Source organism: Erigeron canadensis, chromosome 6 (assembly GCF_010389155.1).
Source record: "Erigeron canadensis isolate Cc75 chromosome 6, C_canadensis_v1, whole genome shotgun sequence".
NCBI classification, from domain to species: Eukaryota; Viridiplantae; Streptophyta; class Magnoliopsida; order Asterales; family Asteraceae; genus Erigeron; species Erigeron canadensis.
The window spans coordinates 40,458,189-40,481,630 of NC_057766.1; the positions used below are offsets into that span (position 1 = coordinate 40,458,189).

The 23,442-nt window shown below is 32.9% G+C and overlaps 4 protein-coding genes and 1 long non-coding RNA gene across 11 annotated transcripts; 4 read left to right on the plus strand and 1 right to left on the minus strand.

Annotated features, from left to right (window-relative positions):
- Window positions 1-2,205: 2,205 nt before the first annotated feature.
- Window positions 2,206-5,599, minus strand: LOC122606045 (DNA replication complex GINS protein PSF2-like). The gene is made up of 8 exons (XM_043779009.1): window positions 5,428-5,599; window positions 5,202-5,276; window positions 4,980-5,094; window positions 3,975-4,074; window positions 3,871-3,901; window positions 3,676-3,768; window positions 2,562-2,711; window positions 2,206-2,444 (listed from the first exon to the last, which is right to left on the minus strand). Exons 1-8 carry the CDS (start codon window positions 5,458-5,460, stop codon window positions 2,427-2,429), a joined length of 615 nt encoding a protein of 204 aa, XP_043634944.1. The 5' UTR covers window positions 5,461-5,599; the 3' UTR covers window positions 2,206-2,426.
- A 4,313-nt stretch (window positions 5,600-9,912) lies between these two features.
- LOC122603744 (receptor-like cytoplasmic kinase 176) lies at window positions 9,913-12,796 on the plus strand. 5 transcript variants are annotated; one of them, XM_043776533.1, is made up of 7 exons: window positions 9,913-10,166; window positions 10,279-10,553; window positions 10,632-10,767; window positions 11,336-11,478; window positions 11,574-11,697; window positions 12,070-12,173; window positions 12,271-12,390. In XM_043776533.1, the coding sequence occupies exons 1-7, from the start codon at window positions 10,115-10,117 to the stop codon at window positions 12,295-12,297; spliced, it is 861 nt and encodes a 286-aa protein (XP_043632468.1). In that variant the 5' UTR covers window positions 9,913-10,114; the 3' UTR covers window positions 12,298-12,390. The 5 variants fall into 5 exon arrangements, with proteins under 5 accessions (XP_043632468.1, XP_043632469.1, XP_043632470.1 ...); XM_043776534.1 differs by lacking the exon at window positions 12,271-12,390 and adding an exon at window positions 11,882-11,930 and having other exon boundaries at window positions 12,070-12,159; XM_043776535.1 differs by lacking the exon at window positions 12,271-12,390 and adding an exon at window positions 11,888-11,930 and having other exon boundaries at window positions 12,070-12,159.
- A 978-nt stretch (window positions 12,797-13,774) lies between these two features.
- LOC122603703 (serine/arginine-rich SC35-like splicing factor SCL30) lies at window positions 13,775-17,431 on the plus strand. 3 transcript variants are annotated; one of them, XM_043776478.1, is made up of 8 exons: window positions 13,775-13,928; window positions 14,362-14,592; window positions 14,686-14,763; window positions 15,686-15,850; window positions 15,931-15,968; window positions 16,416-16,488; window positions 16,566-16,721; window positions 17,037-17,431. In XM_043776478.1, the coding sequence occupies exons 2-8, from the start codon at window positions 14,444-14,446 to the stop codon at window positions 17,152-17,154; spliced, it is 777 nt and encodes a 258-aa protein (XP_043632413.1). In that variant the 5' UTR covers window positions 13,775-13,928; window positions 14,362-14,443; the 3' UTR covers window positions 17,155-17,431. The 3 variants fall into 3 exon arrangements, with proteins under 3 accessions (XP_043632413.1, XP_043632412.1, XP_043632414.1); XM_043776477.1 differs by having other exon boundaries at window positions 14,428-14,592; XM_043776479.1 differs by lacking the exon at window positions 13,775-13,928 and adding an exon at window positions 14,158-14,290 and having other exon boundaries at window positions 14,428-14,592.
- A 328-nt stretch (window positions 17,432-17,759) lies between these two features.
- LOC122602623 lies at window positions 17,760-18,618 on the plus strand. Its single transcript, XR_006324343.1, has 3 exons — window positions 17,760-17,908; window positions 18,085-18,289; window positions 18,413-18,618. It is a non-coding gene; the product is annotated as an uncharacterized LOC122602623 (long non-coding RNA).
- A 1,320-nt stretch (window positions 18,619-19,938) lies between these two features.
- LOC122605596 (16 kDa phloem protein 1) lies at window positions 19,939-22,949 on the plus strand. Its single transcript, XM_043778556.1, has 5 exons — window positions 19,939-20,081; window positions 21,477-21,542; window positions 21,993-22,131; window positions 22,441-22,576; window positions 22,696-22,949. Exons 1-5 carry the CDS (start codon window positions 20,015-20,017, stop codon window positions 22,750-22,752), a joined length of 465 nt encoding a protein of 154 aa, XP_043634491.1. The 5' UTR covers window positions 19,939-20,014; the 3' UTR covers window positions 22,753-22,949.
- The last annotated feature ends 493 nt before the right edge of the window (window positions 22,950-23,442 follow it).

Here is a 23,442-nt window from a genome sequence, read left to right on the forward strand (position 1 = left end):
ATTTTTTTTTCCCGGAGGCTAAAACTCAAATAAAGAAGGAAGGCGTTAAAACATAGAATTATGTATGGACTAACTTAATTGTGGGTTATAAAAACCAAAAAGGTAAATTTTATAGGACTATCAAATTTATAAGTAAACGTATCAAAAGTTTTTTAAAAAATAATCCTTGGGAGCCGACTTAATAGAAATAAATTGTTTTGGACGAAAAACGGATATATTAGTACTACTAAACGGAAAAATGGCGGTGGCCTAAGAGAACCGCCTCTGATACTTGTATCGTATGATATAAAACATATACAGTGTGGTAAATACATCAAAACTTGTGGTACGATTATCACTTCCATTTTTCTTCATGAAAGACCATTATGCAAGGTTTGCATAGGAATAGCTAATTGGCTATATTGATGTATCTAAATCCGGTGCAATTTGTAGAAACTAACTAGATAACCTAGAAAAAAAAAATCTACTATATCAATTTTTCATTTCAAGAAGTCGAATCTAAAATGTATGGATAAAAAACAAAATAAATAAAATACTTATAGTTCAACGTTCTATTATTTCTTTTGACCCCTCTAACATTAATGACATTTTCAAATATATTTCTTTTACAAGTGATTAGTAATATACTTCACGCACACATGGGCTGCTAGTTGACCTGCTATCATTATAGCAAAATTTAGTACACTTCATAATGTAAACATACAGTAATAATGTAAACATACAGAAGAGAAAAATTATAATATTACAACAAACCATACCTCTATACTCTATGTCTCCATATAACCCAAAAACAATATGATGCTTTAGTTTTTAATTTCCTTTCTGGGACCCATGACAGAATATCCAACCTTTACTAGAATCCATGTACAAAATAATGATTGATATTTGGGGTATCAGTTAGCAGGCTAACATGCCAGAAAGGCACGTATCGTTGACAATGGTAAAATTTTTATCTTTGAATAAAAATCAATGGCTAACATTCAAATTTAAATTCAAAGATCATTTTTGAATCTTGGCCTTTAATTTTTATCCAATGGTCAAGAATGCCATGTTAGGGTTAACTTCAAGAAATCTCCACCCCGATATTGTTATTGAAGAATATAAAAACAGCCACAAAGATGCTACTCCTGATATTGGTCCAATTATTATCTCTTGTTAATCTAATACTCTCCCATACAAGGGCATGATACCTCCAAATGTCATGTTTATTATCTAACAAGATGCATAGCAAAAAAACCCTTTAAATGCATTATTATTTTACGTTGTGGGTAATGAAGGCTGTAATGTAGTTTATGTATGATCTTTTTGAGAAAAAGTTAACCAAAAACGACGTCTTTGATATGGGATGGATGATTTTACATGTTCTAAGAACTAACTCTGAGAATTGATACCAAAATTTAAAATGGATCTTCGTCACCTATATATCTATAATAATAGTTTAGGAACACGAGATTGCTATAAAACAGATTTTGGGAACAAAAAAAGATGCATTTGTTACTCAGCATACCAGTATTCATAGTAAAAGCTTACATGGAAAGACCGTCTTATATACAATCTGGTTTTAGACGTAGTCAACTAGTTTCTACCAAAGCTTACTTCTGTCTTCTGACCCATAACCAAAGATGAAGTTTCAACACATATCATAACATTGTCCTGGTATAGCTCTAATTAACATAAAACTGTGGGAAAGAAACCTAGTAAGAATTCTGCTAATGATAATGAAATATACTGCAGTATTCTATATTACAAATAAGAAAGGAGCCCTCAAAAAGAAAGAGAGCTTAAAGAAAGTTATAGATTTTTAACATGTTTTACAAAAAATATAATTTAGCTAACATTAGGCTCAAGAGGCATTATTGACATTGTATCTGACCCTATTGTCATGCATCAAAAAGAGACTCAGAGATTACCAGAAATTCAAGAAATAGTGTTACAAATCACATCTTATGCACGCTTACAGCATTAAGTCTGAAAATTTCGACAGTTCTCCATAAGAATCTTGTAATGATTATTGTATTGAATTGTAATTGATAGGGATTACAAGAGATTATATTTATAGTGTAGCCTAAATCAATATAAGGAAACTAATACTATGAAAATTAGATAAATGGAAACTAGATATATAGAAACTAGATATATGTCTAATACTCCACAAACCAAAAAATGCGTAAATATTACGTTGAGCAGAAGAAACTAAATGGGAGGTGTTGGAAGAAATACGTTAAAACATGGTAATTAAATGTAACATACTTATCCTTTCTTAATATCAGAATATTTTTAAAACCCAGTTCGGTTTTGGTGAACCGAAAAGGAGTTTGAGTCAACTCTTGACTGACATCAACATGTAGAAATCAACTTATTGACTAGCAGAGCCTTCCTTGCTTAATTCTGAACCTCACTTCTGATGGATAAGGTTGAAGAAGTTTTTATCGTCTCAACTCACGCTGGAAAAAAAGTAAGATAGTTGAATGCTTAGCATGTATATTGATCAATGAGCAAGAGTATTGACTTGTACGCTTACTCTCAACTTCTGTTTTTGGTGATAAAATGAAAAAACTTACCCTTGGTCCCCGATCAGCTGCTTGGGTTCGTCTATGTTCTTGTCTCTCCGTGTCGTGGATCATATCTGGGTTCCCAAGTTTGAAAAATGTTTCTAGCCCTCCAGTAACAAAGGGCCTTATTACATTTACTTCCATTGCAGATAAATTTAACTGCAAATATGTGCATTTAATACAAGTGAGAAGAACCATGACAAAATGAAAGTCAAAAACTACTTCTACTTCTACCGATATGATAATTTACACTCCCATCCCCTTCTGCTAAGTTTCATGACAGCATACATAGACACCCCTGACAGCCTCATGTCAACGATGATATCCAAACGTTGACAACCTCATGTCAAGATTTGCTTAGAAATAGGTGACACTCAAACAAAATAAGAAAATTGTCAGATAATTCAAACTGATAAATAATAGTCCAATTTGTTATTTTAATGAATAAAACTAAACAAAATATCTATATGGATAGAGTATAACTTCTGTAATCATATTTGGCTCAGTAGTACCAACACATCAATAGATGGAGTGATACCCCGTACCGGTTATCAATGCAGCTTGGGCACACATGTTAAGTTGAGAGACGCGAGTTCAATTCTTAGGGATGCCCAAATCATGTGGGTGTAAAGTGAAGGTATTTCACCGACATCAAAAACCTTACATGGAGGTCATGATGGGGATCCAATATAGATTCGGGGACAAGGTGCCCTCCTATACCCCTTTTTTTTTGGCTCAGCAGCTAATTCTATTTTATAAGAGTTAAAGCGCTTTTTTCAGGTGTACCCAATCTGACCCATCTCACTCAAATTTACACATTTGACCTTTAACACAACCTTCTGGTTTTGTGACAAATAGTCTGTATGATATGTGCCTGAAGTAGAGTTTGGTGGAACCACTAGCTAGTTCTTTTAGAAAGCAGCATGTTAACAGTGTATTCATAAAGCAGCTTAGTAATCAAGTAAAACATTCTGTAACAAGAAATTAACGGACTAAGATGCCAATCATCCTATCTAATGTTTTTGTTAAACAGCCATAATATAAAAAAAAATGGTTGTTGCACCTTATAAAGATAGAACATATCTTCTGCATTCTAAGTTCACATTACAGAGGTGAAACATACCTTCATTGCAAATGTCCAAGTTGAAACCTTCTCTAATCCAGCACCAATTTTATGAAACCTTACATCTTTAATATCTTCAATAAGAGACCTTACCTACACAATACAAAAAGTATGAGCTTTTAAACTTCTGGTATCCAATATACGAATATATAAGAATTCCAATAGCTATTTTTTTGTAAAAAAGTCAAGACTGACCATATATACTTCAGGTATGTCATCACGAGCACTGCATCAAATACAATTTATAAGCATGGTTTTCACTTTGCTGAACTGATAAGAATAAGTTGGCAAACACTCACTGGTCAAAAAGAAGCCTTGAGATCTCAACATAATGAAATGGTAACGCTTCAAACGAGCCTGCAGAGTCACGCTCTGCCTCCAAAACTTGAGTCAGCTTTTCTAGTAGAGAAGAAAGAAACCAAAGAGATGACTAGTTACTACTTAATAATATACATAACATTCATCAATCCTAGCCTACATCAAAATTCCCTTTACCTGATATGTGTTTGTATATGTGTAGGTGCAAGTTCAAATGAGAACCACTCAAACAACATGAAATTCACAAGGACTACAAAGTTGCATTTTATGTCACAAACAGAAACTAAAAAAGAGTTGAAAACCTCCTAAAACACAAACAACCACAAAACATACGAAAAAAATGCTTTTTGTGCTAGCCTAGTGTGCCCCAGCAAGGCTAGAGATCCTTTTCTACCTTTGGTAAAACCTTTGCCTCTGGAGACAGTGGTCAACTGGTCATGGGTTCGATCCTCATGCCCAGCATGGCTGGAGGTCCTTTTCTACCTTTGGTAAGGCTGTGTACATCTCAAACTCTCCCATACACCATCGAAGACAGTATTTGGGATCCAAAACCCGTGGAAGACGGCAGTGGGAGTTACTTTCCTAGTATGCACGTTTCAATAAGTTGGGTAAACATACTAACTTGATTTCTTCAAATAGATGAGAATTTTCATCTGGCTACTTATTACATCACATGTCAAATTATGATAATCGGACCCTTAAATTAGGTAAAATACTATGCACGTTTCCTTAATTTGAGTAACAGTTTATTCGCTTTTCCTCAAATGATTGTTACCTTTCTTAATTTTTTTTATAAACATCTATCTATCCACTTTCACCCTAAACAAAAAGAAATGAAGGCCGTATATTAACGAAAAACCATGTTACCCCAACCTTACCCAATGTATATATATATATATATATATATATATAAGTGTTTATTTAACTATATCATATAGACGAGGCAAAAGTTTTTTTTTTTTTTTAATATTAAGAAAAAGGTTTACCAAGAGATATCCATTCTGGAGGCTGGATAGTGCATTTCCCTCTCTTCTTCAGCGCGATCGCCAACCATATCGGTACTTCAATTGGTACCCGCGACGTAAATGGACCAAAATCTCCCTGCAAGTCCCCTCATGTCAGTTTATTATATACCGTAGTATTTAAATTCAATTAAAGATTAAGTATAATAAGAAAAATATAATAATTAGAAGAAGAAGAAGAAATACACAAATAAAAGTAAGGGGCTTCATATTAAGATTTGGAACAATCTGGATCATTTCATCCTCCGCTAAAAACTCCATCTGAAATCCCATTTCATTCATCATAACTTAAATTAATAATGATGATAACAATAATAACTGAAAACTTAAGATTATTATTATTATTCCTATAAATAAATCTATAATAATCAATTTTGCTTTTTATACAGTGATAAATAAAATACTAAGTTACCTCGGCAGCAGTAAAAGTAGAGGGCGTAGACATGTTTTCAGTTACACTTTGAACAGATCTATAATTAGAGGGAGATGTAGTAGATAGATAGATAGATAGATAGATCTAAACTAGGTTTTTGGGTGAATTTGTGGCGGGAGAAAATAGATTGTGTTCACATACACAAACTCAATTCAATCTGGGGCTAAAATAAATCAGGAAAAAAAAAAGGAGCGAAAATTAAAAAAGAAAAACAAGCGGGCTGGGCTTGGCTTTTTAAATTGGTATAAACTTGGGCTTGCCGTAAACTGGTTGTGTCAAAGATTTGGGCCGGTGCTTTTGACTTTTTGACCCGGCCACAATTCTTTGCCATGTTATCGACCTAGGCCATGTTTCTTTTTTACTTAATACACTTAATAGTTGAGAACTTTATCATTTAGTCAAATTTTATGTTTCTTTTTTGACTTAATAAACAAAAATAACTGTCAATTACATATATTTTACTTAATGCATAAAGACATTCTTAATGCATTCAGCCACTTGATACACTCAGCACTTAATGACTAAATAAAGAAACGAGGCCTTCTTGTGGAATAACGGATAAGGATTTAAAAAATGATGTAATAAGTCATCTTTTGATTTTCTTAGAGAATAAATTCTAATAAAATAAAAAAAATCTAAGTAACGATAAAAAATTTATATGTTTTTATACGATATATGACAACATGTTCTATTAAGTTATTTTTCCAACTTGATAGAATCCTTATCCATTAGTGTGCTCAAAATATTTAGAAACAGTGTATATATGACATTCTTAATTCGAGTTCCAACAAATCTAGGCATAAACATAAGGATGTTTAATTTATGACTTGACAAGTGAAGTATAAGGATCGAATCAATCCCTTCACGGATATCAAATGATCATTTTTTTATTTTATTTTATTTTTCTCAATTATATTCAACAATCCATAACAATTACATGTGGGCAACTTGTGTAAATTAAGAATGCGAAATGTCAAATTCATTGAATAGTTTGTCGAGGAAATTTTCAAAAGATTCCACTTGTAGTTGTCCAGATGGGGTTGTGAAAGGGCATGGCATCCCCTCATGCCACAAAACAAACGTCATCATATTATGTCATAACTTTTGCATATATGTATCATATATCATATTATCAGTGTTGGCTTAAACAATTTACAGGCCTTAACTGAAATCATTTTTTGGGGCTAGTCAGTTAGTATATATATAGGCTTACTTTCTCTAAAATCAATTGACTAGCATATATCATTGTATCTACTTACAACTTTTTACTCTCTCTAAAATCAATTGACTACCATATATCATTGTATCTACTTACAACTTAACACCTTCAACTGATTAATATATTAAATAATTAGTTCATAGATTCTGTAATTTTGGATGACATAGAGAGAGCAAGAGATAATGAAAGATGAACAACATACCTTTTATAAATTCGAATGTCATAATCATGGTAAAGACTTTTTCGATTTTTTGGATAATGTAACTTAGGTTTTCAAAATAAGTATGCTTGGAACCTTTGGAGCGATTCATCTTCACATAAGTAAAAGGAAACGACTGTTTTCTAAATGCCTTAACACTAATGCTCGTAATATCTAAATTTTATATTATTACGTACCATTGTCCATAATACATAACCTAATATATTAAAATTTGGGGCCCTAATAATTAAGGGGCCTTAAACATGTGACTATCCCAAATCTAATGTTCAGCCGGCCTTGCATATTATATATGGTCGATCTATTTTCTTTAATATCAATGCATCAGAATATGCTGAGTAATACTAATACAAATACAACTACAGAACTACTTACCAAAACAACATAATCTTTTTTATTTATGTGTTTATCTTATAAACAATTTTCGTCTCTTAAGTGTTTTGTTAGAAGAAAACAATTACAAATGGTTAAACTGTTAAAGTATAAACATAGTTATATATAGTTGTAATTTGTGAATCTTTATACATCAGTTTTATCATGAGTTAATAATCAAAATTATATTTTGTATTGTTTAACTTTCATATTTGTTTTAGAAAAACCATACCTTATATAGTTATATACATAATCATCATCGTTGGTACCATAATTCCAACGTAAAAAATAAACGACTGATCACTTATAAGTTTGCAACCATTGACGTATAATATAACAAGAGCAAGTACCCGCGCGTTACGACGAGATGATAGGTCATAAAATGTGATAGGTCATAGGAAGTGATAAGTCATAGAGTGTGACAGCTAAATGTCTTAGCTGTACAGGATCCGCCCTTAAATTTAAGTATTCGTCGAAAGTATATTGAATGACATCTCTAACGAAAGAACATGAAATTTTAAGAACATCATATAATTTTTATGATATATCAATGTACGGTTTTTGAGATAAAAATTTTTGAATGAATTGAAGAAATAAATGATTTATGGGGGAGAGAGAAAAAAATGATTAGTTGATATTTGAGAAGAGAGAAAGAATAATATAGTTATTTTAGGTAAATATAGAATTGATAGGGGGACATTTTAGGAAGGTACTTAAAATCAATATTGAAAATTTAAATTTAATGTTGAAAATGTATAAGATTTTTGTTTTATAATATAGTATAGATCTAATAGTGTAGAAAACAAATTATCGTGTTGATGATAGAATTAGATATTTAAAAGTTGGGAATTTCTAGTATGTGCCCACTAAGCACAGGATTTATAAATTAATTGCTATGCGTTTTAGACTTCCATGTAATCTTCTCATTAAAAGTGTAATTTTGTTTCCATTGTGTCTTTTTTTTTTTTTTGATATATATCCTCTCTCAAATAATATGATAATTTCATACAGCCCACTTGATTTGTTTTAATTGGATTAGTCATGACAAATATCATTTGAAAATATTATGATATTCTCCTTTAAAACTTTCGATTACATTTTGATGTTAAATTATGTTTTTCTTTTTACAATATTCCCTCCAAAATTTCCCACTTCTTTTCTCAATTCTAAATTTTCCCACTTCTTTTCCCAATTACACAATGCTTATTTATACCTATATCACTACAAATATAGCACAAATATTTTTGTTTCAGTATAGTTTTTTACTTTCAAAAAATAAAAATAAAAGCTATGTTGCTGTTTCAAAAAAAATAAAAATAAAGATAAAAAATAAAAGCTATGTTAGAACATCAAAAGTTTAATCCTGTTTTTTCTTTTAAGTTTTAAGTGTAATTTGTTATTGATAAATGACAAGTTGAATTAAAAGTGTATTAGTTTTTTTTTAGATATTTAGATTATAGGTAGCATAATATGTGTGTTGAGATACTAAAAAAATCTTCAGAAAGTTGACGGAAGATCTTATGACATAAAAATTGAATTATATATATTGGGTATATAAAGCATTGATGAAAGGATATAAGATACGTACACAAAATTACAAAAGGGAAGATATATAAAAAAAATAAAAAAGGGAAAGAATACAATGAGAATAAAATTACACATTAATGAGAAGATTATATGGAAGTCTAAAACGTATAGCAATTAATATATAAATTATGTGCCCAGTGAGCCCATACTAGAAATTACCTTAAAAGTTTGAATAATTAAGTTGTAGTCATGTAACTAGGTAAGTCAAAAAAACTTTCATTTATTACGATGTCCTCATTCCGTTCAGAAAGAGTCAAACGGCTCGGTTTGTTACTACTTACGACGTACGGACGACTAGTGCTTGACATTGCAAAAATTTAATTAAACTAGAATATTGAGATGATAATTAATGTAACTCATCTAATTAGTAAACAAATGAATTAAGTGGTTTGTTGATGACGATTGACGAGTGATGGGAGGATAAGGATGTCCAAAAAGTCGAATATATCAAAGTTACCGTCTCGGCTCAATGGATCTTGAAAGGACCATGCCCATGCCCCACTCCAACAACCCAGCTATATATAACACATATTTTAAAACAGGGGTTTGTTAAATATAGCCTTAGGGCTGTGTTTAAGGTGCATAAATTGTTTGTACATTTACCATGAAAATCAGGAGGCAGATTTTTAATATGGAAGGTACAAATTTTTTTTATGTATGTTAAATACAACCCTTAGGGCTGGGTTTAAGGTGCATAAATTGTTTGTACATTTACCATGAAAATCACGGGACAAGCTTTTAATATGGAAGGTACAAGTTTTTTTATGCATGTTAAATACAACCCTAAATTTAGCATTTACCTTTAAAATATATGTATGTAATAATAATTTTAAAATATATGTATGTAAATAATAATAATAAAAAGAGATAGACGGTCAAAAATCAAATTGATTAATTTCACATTTTAATCCTACGAGGTCTTGCTAAATGAGTAAATAGATACTCATACTTCTGCTTACATGTCTTCCAGTTTAAATAATCAATCATCTATATCCTAATCTCATTTTAAAATATACCTCCGCATATATATATGTTGTTATATATTAATTCAAGGTTAGAAGATGGTATATATTTAAGTATGAACATCAGCAGCAAGTTGCAGTGAAGAATTAATTGTGAACAAGTCAACTCTTATATTTTGTCATTGGCTCGTGAAGCCAGCCAGACTTTGATAATATGCGTTCACACATCAACCAACTTGTAGACATAAGCTTCATTAATTTCTTTTCTCAGTCATTCCTCACTCTCTGGTTTAATTTTGTACCAAAAAAATGGGTTCTTGTTTTTGTTTTCAGTTGAAGATTGAAAGTTCCCGCCACAATGGTTAGTATACTTTCATATTTATATACTAATTTATTGGTTAATTAGCCTGATCGAATATTACTGACCAAAAATAGTAATATTGTTGATGTTATATGTATATAAATGTGATTAGTAGATAAGGTGGCATCTGCACCACTACCACCTAGCCCAAGGAGCCAAGATGAGATATTGAAGTCAGCAAATTTGATATCCTTTACTTTTAATGTACTTAAAACATCCACTAGAAACTTTCGTCCCGATAGTGTGTTGGGAGAAGGCGGTTTTGGTTTGGTGTTCAAGGGTTGGATTGATGAACAATCATTTGTAGCTGCTAAGCCTGGTACTGGTACTGTTATTGCTGTTAAGAGATTGAATCAAGAAGGCATTCAAGGTCATCAAGAATGGTTGGTAAGTTTAATTTCACTTGTGTATTTGATATATATATTGAATTTACATTAGTACTTTTAGTAATAGTTTTTCTTACAGACAGAGATAAATTATTTAAGCCAGCTAAATCATCCAAATCTTGTACAACTAATCGGTTACTGCCTAGAGGATGACCAGAGGCTCCTTGTTTACGAATTCATGTCTCGTGGCAGCTTGGAAAACCATCTTTTTCGAAGTAAGTTTCTGAATGTTGTTACTGTTTACTTATAAAAAAACAGTAGATTGATAGGAACCGTTTGATCCCATGTACCGAATTGGTACCCACATAAACCCCGACAGTGATAGTGTCAAGGTAATTTAATCACTTAAATTCAATTTTGCCTCTTGCTCCTAGAAAGTGGCAGCTGGTGGCCAACTCTTCGTTACTGTTTACTTATCATATCACAGGTTATATGTAACTGAATCAACTTGGCTTATGTTATATTTTAGATGGGTCAAATGGTTATGATTAAAAACACTAGGAAAAGAAGATTGATTAAAATGGGCAAAACAAATTAAACGGGTGAAGTCATCCAAAAATTTCTGTTAAACTAGGAACCTTATATATATATCATTTTATTCAAAAAGTCACATCTTGTAATAGTACTAATCTTGTTGCTCATTCAACCTGACCCAGGCCACAGTCCCATACCAAAATTACCCTAATGTTACTGACCCGCCTGACCCACAAATTTTGCATATCTCTAATCCAATTATCTGCCTTAAATTGAACGTGTTACTTAACAAGTGAATCAATGATACAGGGAGTTCTCACTTTCAACCTCTGTCATGGAACCTACGTTTAAAGGTTGCTCTAGGTGCTGCCAAGGGGCTTGCATACCTTCATAGTCCGGAAGCAAAAGTGATATATCGTGACTTCAAGTGCTCAAATATATTAATTGATTCTGTATGTCTCGTATTTGTGATCCAACACATTTAGTCCTTTGCTTACCATTTTTGAAAAGTAGTTGAAACGTTTCAACTGTTTACATCTTTTTCCAGAACTACAATGCAAAACTATCTGATTTTGGATTGGCAAAGGATGGGCCAGTTGATGGGAAGAGCCATGTATCCACAAGGGTCATGGGCACATATGGATACGCGGCTCCTGAGTACATGGCTACAGGTATTTTGTTTTACAAGGGATAATTATGGATATGTGTATTCTTAAGTGGGCCAAATGAGTCCCCCGGCCGGATAGGTTAATAATTGTCCAAAGTAATTACTTGGATGCATAAAACCTCCTGAATCATTTTCTTTGAAATATTTAGAATATCATTCTTATATGGCTGTTTCTGTAAATTTTCAAGTTACAGGTTTATAAGATAGTAAAAGAAAGGAACGGAAAAGAGTTTGCAGGTCACCTCAAACTGATCCAACCATTTTCCCAAATTATAAATGACCCATCTTTTGATCTATTACCCAACTAGCCGGACATGCCCATCTTATTTTTCTTGGTATTACTAGTCTGATGCAAATCATCTATATTTTAATGTAGGTCATTTAACTGAGAGAAGCGACATCTATAGTTTTGGGGTGGTTCTACTTGAAATTTTGACAGGAAGGAGATGCATAGACCCTAATCGACCATCTAATGAACAGGTGTTGGTTAACTTTGCTAAGCCTTACTTAACAAGCAAACGAAGGATTCTTCTTATCATGGACCAGCGTATTAATGGTCAGTACTCATCTGATGTAGCCACGGGAGCTGCAGCTCTTACAATGAAGTGCCTTGCAAAAGACCCTAATAGCAGACCGACAGCTCAGGAGCTGGTCAAGGTGTTAGAACACCTTCAACAATTACAAAAAAGCTCAGATAGTCATAGAAAAGAAACGGCCCGAAAAAATAATAGTAACAGAAATGTTTGTCAGCCAAGCCGCGTATAGTTCCTGTATAGTGATGATGAATGGGGCTTAAATAATACTGTATATACATTTCAATATTCTAACCATTATGAGTCGCCTGGCCAAATAGGTTTGAAAAGTGGCTTAAATAATACTGTATATACATTTCAATATTCTAACCATTATCACCAAAGGCAATGGGGCTGCCGTTGGACTTGAAAGTCATTATTGGCATGGTGGATCAAGAAAGTCATCGAAAGCCTTTTTGACTTTCCATAATTGATCTTTTTTTGAGTGACAGATTGACTTTTGACGTCAACTTGTAAATGTAATTATCATTCATGAGGAATATGAGGTTCCTACATCAAAGTAAAAGTCAATGTGGTTCTCTTTTTTTTTTCTTTCTTTTTTTGAAGATACATATGCATACAAATCGTTGTCATTGATAATATAACATACTTTGTGAATCAATAATATGCGTAAATGGATACGTATTTCAATACTACATGGAAATAAAAATCATCACATCATATTTGTCATTTAATAACTTCCATTTTCCATTTAAATATTATGATTTTTAACTATTTTTGAATGAGTAAAAAGTACTATCGATGATTTTGGGTAAACTCACCTTCGGAGCCCACATAATGGATTTAGAAGATACCCCTGACCATTGGGGTTTAAGCTAGTGGTTCATATTGAACCATAATTGATATCGTTTTCTATTAGTTAATTATCGTATTAAAAATCAAACCTACACTTGATTTTTATTTTTTTTATAAAGCCTATTATTTCCATAATGATTCTTGATAGTAAACCAAACAAAAGGTAGTTGAGATGGTTGATATGTTGGCTTTTGAACAAGTAAGCAAGGTTTAAGTGTTGTCATTAATATTACTCCGTATTTATATTTTGACGTAAATGTCACAATGAAGGAAGACTGGTGAGGCTTTGGCAACTAGTTTGATCCCAATGGTGATTGGCTTTGGGCGGACATGTTTTCATCGGGACGTGAAGTCAAGTAAGATAGATGCTTTGTGCATTTGCATTAGGTCAATATGTGTATCCTTTAGCCATTAGGACACTAAAATACATGGCATTATCATAAATGACATTTAAAAAGAAAAAAAAGTAAAAAAAAAAAGGCAAACACCATCCTACATTCTTACTTAATTTTAAGAAAAATGATTAATTAACCTGATATCTAAAAATCAACCTAAAATCTTACGAATTTAACATGTAGATTCCATTAATTCTTTTTTATAATCTTGCATCCGATTTTTTTCAAATGTCATAATCTTGCATATATTTAATCACACCATTAATTGATGGTTATCTTAATTTTAAATATTAGGAATCAAACCCGAGGACCAAAGGACGAATTCCCTTCTTTTTCAACGAAAACCAATTACTCCGGTCATAGAAGCTAACAGAGCCGTTCCAGTTTCACCAATCCACTTACTTTGTATTCTCGATTTCCCTTTCTTTCAATTCCAGCATCTGGATCTTCTGGTAAATTTCCCATCCTTTTTTATATTTATTATATTGTTTCTGATTTCATAATCATATTTTTTTTATTCTATAAAGAATTGTGTATGTGTTTTAATTTATTAATTAATTAATGGCCGATCCATTCGTTAGGGCTCAATTGTGTTTTTTCCCCATTATAATCCTAATTATCTACTGTTTAATGTTCATAACAATAATCTTCTTTCAAGTTTTTTTTTTTTGATTATCATAGTCGTAGATCATACGTGAAGAGATTATTATGATGTGATATTGGCCTGATCACTGTAGACTCACTGTAGTGTTTTCGATATTTCGTTTGTCTAAGACGAAAAACGTTGTAGAGCTAGTTAGAACATCTCTAGTATGTAAGTTGTCTTTGTTTTGGAGTTTGTTTGGTAATACAATAAATTGATGGGAGCTATTTGTCGTTACTTAGCTATTGGATTCGATATTGACCAATGGTTAAGCACGGCAGCTAAACTCTCCTTTCTTGTGCTTTTAGTTGCAGAGATTGAACAATGCGGAGATACAGTCCTCCTCGAAGAGGGTATGGGGGCCGACCAAGAAGTCCTCCCAGAAGGGCATATGGTGGTGAACGTGAGCGAGGGAGGCCTAAGGAGCAGAATCATGGTAGTCTTTTGGTTCGCAATATTCCCTTAAATTGCAGGTATTTCTACTTGCTAATGTGGCTTTGTTATAGTTTATCAGGCTCTTTCACTGTTTCATTAATCCGATTTTATATTTCTATTTGCACTTCTAGGCCTGAAGAGCTTCGGGTCCCGTTTGAAAGATATGGAGTGGTCAGAGATGTCTATCTTCCGAAGAACTATTATACTGGGTGGGTGTGCATACTGCATTACTGCATACTAATAAGTTGGTCCACCTGATTTATTTGGACATTTGTCGTATAATTACTATTGAGTTTATATGTTACATATCATCTGGTTTGAAGTTAAATTTTGAAAATCAATTTTGTAGTGTTTAGTGTAAACGTAATGTTTCTTGGGGAAGACTTTAGGCTTGAGGAGTGAGACCTCATAAAGTCATAGAAGAGCAATGTCTGCTAGTTCTAGTATATAGTGTCTTTCATATGGTTAGAATGAGTGCATACTAATTTCGTTAGTTAGCGTTTGAGAAAAGACCGAGTTTATCTGGCTACTTTTATATACTATAAGCCTTCCTTTCATCTGTGATCATGGCAAGTTATGTTTTAACCTGGTTTGTCAGGGGGTATGTTGGTTTGAAGTTAAAACAAGCCCAAGCCCCACAATTGATGAAGGCTCTATATTTAGCATATTTCCCACCAAGGGTGTTAAGAGTAATGTTCAAATGAAGAATGGTTGATTATGAAGATAATTTATATAACCACACGGACCACACTGTCATTAGAAGTTTGATGTTGAACAAGATTAGTTCTCCACCGTTTGAGAAGTTGAGGTCAATTTTTTACTTTGGGACAACATTGATTTCAAGTGCAACCACTATTTACAAGAATGTGAAGATTATTGAAGTCACTTGCATCTTTTGAAGTTGCCAATATGCCATTCATACTTGATTATAGAAGAAAAGGTCAACCATTTGGATTTTAGCTGCTTTCTATAGAATGATTATGAAGTTGGTTTGCACACCTTTGTACATAAAGGTACATCCAGAAAATGCGAGTCAATCAGTGTCACATATTGGTTGGTGTTTTCATGTAGTTAAGCATTATTGCGTACTTGGTGTTCTTTGTTGAAGGTTTGGTTATTTATTGTATGCAGGGAACCTCGTGGATTTGCATTTGTACAGTTTGTGGATGCTTATGATGCCGTAGAGGCACAACATCATATGAATGGCAGAATGTTTGCTGGTAGGGAGATTTCTGTTGTTCTGGCTTCAGAATCAAGAAAGAGGCCTGAAGAGATGCGCCGAAGAACTAGCGTTAGGTAGTACTTATGGGTTTTGTCTTTAATGATCATTCTCTTGATTATTCTCTGACATTTTTTCCATCTCATACAACTCATAGGGGACCATCTGGTCATGATGATCGCCGAACCTATCATGGTATTTCTACTCTTCTTTCCCATTAATTATCTAGAAGTGTCTAGTTCGACTCATATACTTATGAAATGGACTGTTCTGGTTCTATATACATAATACATGTCCAATGGGTCAGATGGGTACATAGAAAAATGCGGAAAACTAAATGGGTTTATTTGGTACAATGTTGCCCAATGTATATTTTTGATGTATGATAGACGCTAAATGATTTTATTGTTCGTTCTTGAATTGTGAAAGAAAATCTGACAATGTATTCAGAATTTCAGAATATTTGGACATAAGGCCTCTGGTCAAGCCAACCTGACATGATCGAATGTTTCCCGTTTTGACTCATTACTCAACTTGCTTGAACCTAGCTTTTTCCCACATCTTTTGTTATGTGTACAAGTCTAGATGCTTTTTCTCTTATTATTGTGTAATTAGATGCTGCCTGTATGTTTTACCCAACAGGGCGATCTCGCTCGCTGTCGCGGTCTCGCTCCCCTCGTCGTCTTCAAGACACTAAGAGCCGTCATCGGTCAAGGTAATATAAAAAATTGCTAGTTTGCATAACAATTATATTACTTCATCAAAGGTGGTGAAAATCTTGTAATCTCACAGGTCCTACTCTCCTGCCCCTAAACGACAAAGGGACTATTCTCCATCTCCTGTTCGAAGACAGCCTCGGTCACCTAGAGGTTCTCCTCTAGACCATGATCATGCTCGTAGATCTTATTCTCCAGGTTATGATGGTGCTGCTGACCAGAATGTCGATAGGTGTGTTGGTAACTTGGAATAGCGTCTGCAATTTGCTTGAACATGTGTGACATATAGAAACTTATAATGGTGTTCATAACTTAAGGTGGTGTCGTGGTGATTATCATGTCTTAATAATGGATCTGATTTGATATATTTGAGCATTTACGTTTGGTATGCTAGTTCAGATCATGCTCTGGTCCATTTTGTTGGGTCATGGGTCTGATCAGATCACTATTGGATCCTATCAAAATATGTTGTCAAGTTCTCTGCTTTGTAGATCTTGAATTTGGTTATTCAGACCGATAGTAATGTGGTTATGATGTCCTTATGTAGGTCTCCACACAAATATGATAGAAGAAGAGGGCGTTACAGGTCTTCTCCTGGTGGGGCATCAAGGTCGCCACCGGGATCCAGGTCCAGATCTGCTGATATATCACCACCCCGGGAATGAACTAGTAAGCGTAGCTGAACACCTGTCATGTTGCGTGCGTGTTTTCTGTTTGTACGTATATGTTTGACCAACACCAAACTTGGTGATCCGCCTGTGGGAAGACTTTCTATTGTATTCCACTGTTTCATATTCTTTCTGTACCTGCTAGAAGGCTAATGGTTGAAGTCATGTTATGCACAACTTGGTTATTTTTCTTGTTCCTTATGTTCTCTTTATAGCAGGATGAAGACCCAGATTTTTGTTTGATAATGCAAGTGTGTTTTGTTCTATTTGTTAATTTTTCCTCACTATCAAATTGCAAAGATATATGATCATGCTTGATTGAGTTTCAAAGTTAAATCTTTTGATTGCTGAATGGTCATTTAAAAAAAGTTGATTTCTAATGGTCAGTGACTGTATCCTAAAAATTGTTTGTATTTTTCATGATTATGAATCCTTCAATGGTGTTTGGTTGGTTTCCCTGGCGATGTTCTTTTGTCATTGCACTTTTATACATAAGCGTTAATGAAATAAGTTTATGAATATCATATTACTTCATTCACTTTACAGAGGGCCTCGCTAAAATATACTAGCTATACAGTCTTATATGAGTGTCTGAACAATACATAAGTAACAAAAATGAGACGCTGGGGTTGCAAATGACCAAATGAGGAAGGTTCTTAATAGATTATGGTTCAGGGTGCTGTCTAGCTTTGAAGAAAAGGATCCTTCTTTGATCAGGAAAGTTCACAAGTTTTGCATTATACATTCAAAGGTATAATTTGATCTTCGTTTAACATTCTGAACGACTACCTTTAGTTGAATTATATATTTATATGGGTGGTTTATATCTCTATTCAACATGCTTCTATTTTAGAAAGTGATTAAACAATAAGAATGATCACGGAAGCATCTTAATTTGGTACTAATAAATAACCCAATTGGATTTAGAAATCGCTTTTTGTGAAGAAGCTTTGAAGAAGTCAGGCGCCATTAAATTGAAGGAATATTGTTCAAAACAATGACACCAGTCACACGACCTTTTCATAGCTTACGTACAGGAACCGCTGAACTACATCCTCTAAAGTGTCGAGTTGTGGATAGTAACCAGAGCTACTGTGGAGATATTCGAGTCGGCATTACCTTTACCTCAAGGGTACTGAATTACTGATCACTTGGTCTTAAACCATTTGAAATATTAATACTGAAATTTAAGCACAAAAATGACCAGATAATTTCACATATATATCTTACTTTATGTTGGGTTTCACGAATACAGGTTGATTCCGAAACGAACGCACATGATTTTGGAGGATGGAAAGGGAGCAAGTGGTAGTTCGTGGGCAATGCCCCGTTTATATTGTAGTTCTATAAACTGTACATGTCAAATTTTTTGGGTTTAGATGCTCATAAGTCTGTAATGTAAATTGTATACATTTGTTGTAAAGATGCTCATAAAACTTGAAATAGCTTTCTTAAGGTTTATAATTTTGTTTATTTTATATTTAGATTTAGATAGGGGTGTTTGGGATTTGCTTATTAATCTGCTTATTGCAAGATTTTTAAGTAAATAACAGACACCGTTTCAGGAACCGTATTTAAGTAGAAATAGCTTTTTTTTTTTATAAGTAGGTGGATTTTTGCCAATTATTTCAACAGAAATACATTTATTAAAAAATCCCAAACACCCGGTAGTAATAGTTGCATCTTATTCATTATGGGGCGAGTTACTACTTACTAGGATTTTAGAAGGGAGAAAAACTAAAAATTTAATAGGTTAACTTTATTATGTGGACACCATGTTATTTTATGAAAATGTTTTCGTGAGAATTTAAAAGTCATTCACATGTAAAACATTTTTGAAATCTATGGTTTTTTTCAAATCTTTGAAATAGTTTTGTTTACATGTGAACTAATTACGAGTATCATTTTGCCATTATTTAACTTGATCGTTAACAACTTCCCATAGTCCATACATCAAGTATTAAAATTCTTTTTCGGGAAAGGAATTGAAAATAAGGCTGACAATGAAGAGTCAAAAGCTGGCTGGCTTTGAATGAATCATTCAAATAGGAAGGAATCTTGCCAAGTCTTATTTCATGACAAATTGACAATGACTCCACTGCCCTCTCCTCCGTACACGCAAATATTTTAATTTCGAAAGAAGAATTTATAGGCCACTCAAATTTGTATATCAAAATTACTTCTCATGACAATAATACTTATAAAATGTTCGAAAAGACAATATCCTTTCATAAAGTATGTTTTGTGACGAGATTGAATATTGTTATAATAATTGATAAAAATCTCAAAAGAATACTTAAGTGATGATATTGATTACTTGATTTTACCGTTAATTAAAAAAAAAATGAACTGTCACTATCACTATTTGGGATTGATAAAGTAGAATTTTAAAATACATAAACTTAATGTTATAAGCAAACTTTAGTCACGTTTTGGCCTGGATGGATAGATACAAAAATAAATGCTCTACAAATCTCATTTGATAAATTGATGTCCTAAAAAATAAAATTAATGGGAATGACAATGGTGGTGTTAGAGTAATTTTTTTCTTGTTATTTATCCCAGAATCTGTTAAATTAAATATACAAAATATATTACTTGTTTGATATATTTGTAAGAGTAACAGCATAGTTTATGTCTCGTTATTAAAAATATATTACTTGTTAGAGTTATTTTAAGCATAGTTTCAAAAATAATGAAACTACACGTAGGCCAAGTTGGCATGAAATCAAAATATAGGGACTTGGGATGTATATATATTATAGACGTAAATAGCAACGACCCTGACATCTTTCATTCTCTGTTTTTTAGAATTAGAAGAAGAAGAAGAAGAAGAAGAAGAAGGAGGGAGAGAAAGATGACGATTGGAATAATGGAGGTGAATCTTGTGGATGCTCATGGTCTCACCAATTTTGATTTCCTCAGTACGTCTATCTATGTTTTTATTTTTCTCTTCATTCCCTTTTTTTTTTCTTTCTTTTTTACTTAATTTTATTCAAAGTTTGTTTCATTATCGGGTTGCAATTTTTAAATTTACGTAAATTTATGGACGACATATATTTGAAAAATCTAGGATTTTTTTTCCATTCATGTTGATCGTCGTTAGCGGTGGACCGGTGGTTGACTCTGTGTGATGGTGTTAGCTAGCAAGATTGCTACATGTAATTAGTCATTAATTACTCGTAAACAAAAAATTTATGTAAATATCCATTAAAACTGTACGTTGCTCATTTCATCTTAAAATATAAATATCCACTATATAATAATTGACATAACTAATAAATAATAATGTCTAGGGAAGGAGGATTATCATTTTATATGCTGAGAAAATATAAAATGTTACTCGTATTATTAATTTTAATTATAATTAAAATATTATGTTTGAAACTAACCCATGAATATTGTTCCGGATGCATACATCGTGTGATCCTCACCTAACTGAAAGTATACGGAGAAATATGTTATTATTTATATAAAGTAATGCTGTAATTAATTGCACACTAACATTTCCATATTCATTATCACTTTTCATATACAAAACTTGTATATTCCATATCAATTAAAAACCCATTTTTTAACTATTTTATGCAAACCATATCCCTAATTAAGGATCAAAACTCATTTAAAAGAGTATGTACTAGGTGGAACATGCATGAGACTTATAGGTTTCAAGTTCAAATCTTGGTGCGAGTAAAAACCTATTAGAAATGGAGACATGAGTTTTTCCATAATGCAATTCTTTTGTATTTGAAATTGCGTATATAAAAAGCTATCAATAAATATATTGATACATGGTGGAACATGAGATTTATAGGTTTTAGGTTCAAATCTTGGTGTGAGCAAAAATGCTCCCAGAAATGAAGACAATGGTTTTTTTATAATGACTTTTCTCTAAAATTGGAGTTGGGTAATTAATGAAGAGATATGCTGCTGATCCGAACTTTACCGTTAAAAAAAAGTACTAATTTGAGGAGACCCAAATTAATGTTTTACTTGTGACTTGTGAGTTGTTATTAACTTACTATTATTAGAAATTCTTGAATTCACATGTATTGTACTTCTTTAAACAACGTTGTAAAGGACAAAATGAAATATCAATCCTAGCTTTTTAAGTGCCTTTATTAAACGTATTTGCTCCACATGAAGCCTGATGTACTGCAAACCGAACTTCATGACTGTGCGTATAGGAGCCCATCTTCCTTTGGTGCATAATGCGTATAGTGACCAACTAACCATTCAGTAATTTTACCATTATCTTAGAGAAATTACAAGCAGCTAATAACTTTATTCGTTTTACTGATCATTCTGGCCTGGTGTAGACAACATAGATCCATACGTGTTGGTCCAATACAGGAGTCAAGAGCACAAGAGCACTATTGCCAAAGGTAAAAGCTTTTCCTTTACTTGGGTCAAATATTAGTCAATCCACTGTCACAATGATAAATAACAGCATAGTAAATTAAAAAAAAGTATGAAGTTGTACTGGGATCCATATTGATTCAAAATACATACATGATCTCAATATGTATAAAGACATAATTGTTGTCAAGAAATAAACCAACTGTCATCTTCCTTGCCTAACTTCAAATGGTCATTGTTTATGCAACATTCTTCTTACATGTTATATGAAGTAGATGTTTTTACGACTTAAAATCTTGTTGAGTACGTACTTTGGAACGTCATATTAGCAATAAGAGATATATACTTGACGTTGCAATATTACTTAACTTAAAACATTTTTAAACTGATTAGACGTTGATTTTAGCATCAGATATTTATTTTATACCACTATATATGTGAGTCTATAAATACTAGCCAACATTTATATGATGCAGGGCAAGGCAACAACCCAAAGTGGAATGAAAAATTCAATTTTAGGGTAGAATATCCGGGAGCAGACGAGCAGCCTACACTTGTTATCAAGATTATGGATCATGACACCTTCTCAGCAGATGACTACATTGGACAAACTAAGTAATACCTCTTGAACGTGTTTTAACATAAAGATCCCTAGTAAAATTTCACCTTGTTGGATATGGCTTTTTGGGTATTTCTGAATGGTTAGGGTGGCTTTGGGTCACAACAAGTTTGGACACTTTGGACAACTCTTGACTCGTTTGACCCATTTGACATGCTTTTATGTTAAGCAATTTCTTTTTTGCTTATTTGATCTGTTAGACATGGATAATAACATCAATAAACCCTCCAAAGAATTAAGGGTTGAAAATTTCATCTTTATAGCAGCATGGCAATGCTCATTTTTGTTACTTACTTATCATGTAGGATATTCTTGAAAGAAGTTCTGGAATTAGGAGTGGAGAATGGAACGTCTGAACTGCGTCCACAAAAGTATAGAGTTGTGGATAGTAGCCAGAGCTTCCGTGGAGATATTCGAGTTGGTATCACCTTTACCCCAAGGGTAGACATTCTAACTTAGACCATATAAAATTTTGACACACATACGAAAATATAAACTGCAGAAATCTTCAATATATAGTTTTACTTGCATGTTTTTCAATTGGAATTTTGGCGATGTAGGTGGAAACTGAAACCTATGCACAAGAACTTGGAGGATGGAAACAGAGCCAGTGGTAGTTTATGTTCATTTCCTTGATCTTGCTTAAGGAAATACAGTAGTAAATGTAGTGTTTGTTATGTGGATTTTAGAGGCTTGTAATGCAAAGTTGTGTTTGGATCCTTAGTGGCGTGGGAATGTTTACAATCTTGTTTTCGTATGCTTCAATCTTTGATTAAATGGTAGCATTTGAATCACATAGTCTACAATTGTATAACTGCCAGCCTCCCTATTATTATATGATATACAATAAGCACAAGTTCTGATATTCAAAATGAATTAAACTTAACCGATACAAAGTAATTAACTTAAGGTTGTAAGATAGGCGCAGTCTCCCCATGAGTCCATGCATATGAGACTTGACCATTTATCCTTTTCGTATGTGTTGTTTGGAAACATTCTATATCAGTTGAATTTGGAATAGATCTATGCTGAAGTATATCATAAGTTGCATAGCTCAACCAAAAGTATTACTCATATATACACTACAACCAATATGTCGTTTGGAGCCATGGAGGGACGCTTCACAAGGATCACATGGACAAACACCAACGTGTTACTAATACCATATTAAGAGAAGCTAAACAAAAGATCTCGACAAGCCTAGATGGAATAACACAAGTAATTGCCACATCTCCTCATATCTATAACCAGCTATTACTCTATTAGTGAAGTGAAGATTTAGGAAGCTACAGATAGATTTTTCTAAC

Excerpts from the sequence above, each read along its gene's own strand:
- LOC122603703 (XM_043776478.1), top strand. The coding sequence starts at position 14,444 with ATGCGGAGATACAGTCCTCCTCGAAGAGGGTATGGGGGCCGACCAAGA. Across the intron at positions 15,969-16,415 it reads TGATCGCCGAACCTATCATG|GGCGATCTCGCTCGCTGTCG; the intron begins GTATTTCTACTC and ends TTTACCCAACAG. Across the intron at positions 16,722-17,036 it reads GCTGACCAGAATGTCGATAG|GTCTCCACACAAATATGATA; the intron begins GTGTGTTGGTAA and ends GTCCTTATGTAG.
- LOC122605596 (XM_043778556.1), top strand. The coding sequence starts at position 20,015 with ATGACGATTGGAATAATGGAGGTGAATCTTGTGGATGCTCATGGTCTC. Across the intron at positions 20,082-21,476 it reads CACCAATTTTGATTTCCTCA|ACAACATAGATCCATACGTG; the intron begins GTACGTCTATCT and ends GGCCTGGTGTAG. Across the intron at positions 22,132-22,440 it reads GACTACATTGGACAAACTAA|GATATTCTTGAAAGAAGTTC; the intron begins GTAATACCTCTT and ends CTTATCATGTAG.
- LOC122603744 (XM_043776531.1), top strand. The coding sequence starts at position 10,115 with ATGGGTTCTTGTTTTTGTTTTCAGTTGAAGATTGAAAGTTCCCGCCAC. Across the intron at positions 10,167-10,278 it reads TGAAAGTTCCCGCCACAATG|TAGATAAGGTGGCATCTGCA; the intron begins GTTAGTATACTT and ends AAATGTGATTAG. Across the intron at positions 11,698-12,069 it reads TCCTGAGTACATGGCTACAG|GTCATTTAACTGAGAGAAGC; the intron begins GTATTTTGTTTT and ends ATTTTAATGTAG.
- LOC122606045 (XM_043779009.1), bottom strand. The coding sequence starts at position 5,460 with ATGTCTACGCCCTCTACTTTTACTGCTGCCGAG. Across the intron at positions 5,277-5,427 it reads CTACTTTTACTGCTGCCGAG|ATGGAGTTTTTAGCGGAGGA; the intron begins GTAACTTAGTAT and ends ATGGGATTTCAG. Across the intron at positions 3,902-3,974 it reads TCAAGGCTTCTTTTTGACCA|TGCTCGTGATGACATACCTG; the intron begins GTGAGTGTTTGC and ends TATTTGATGCAG.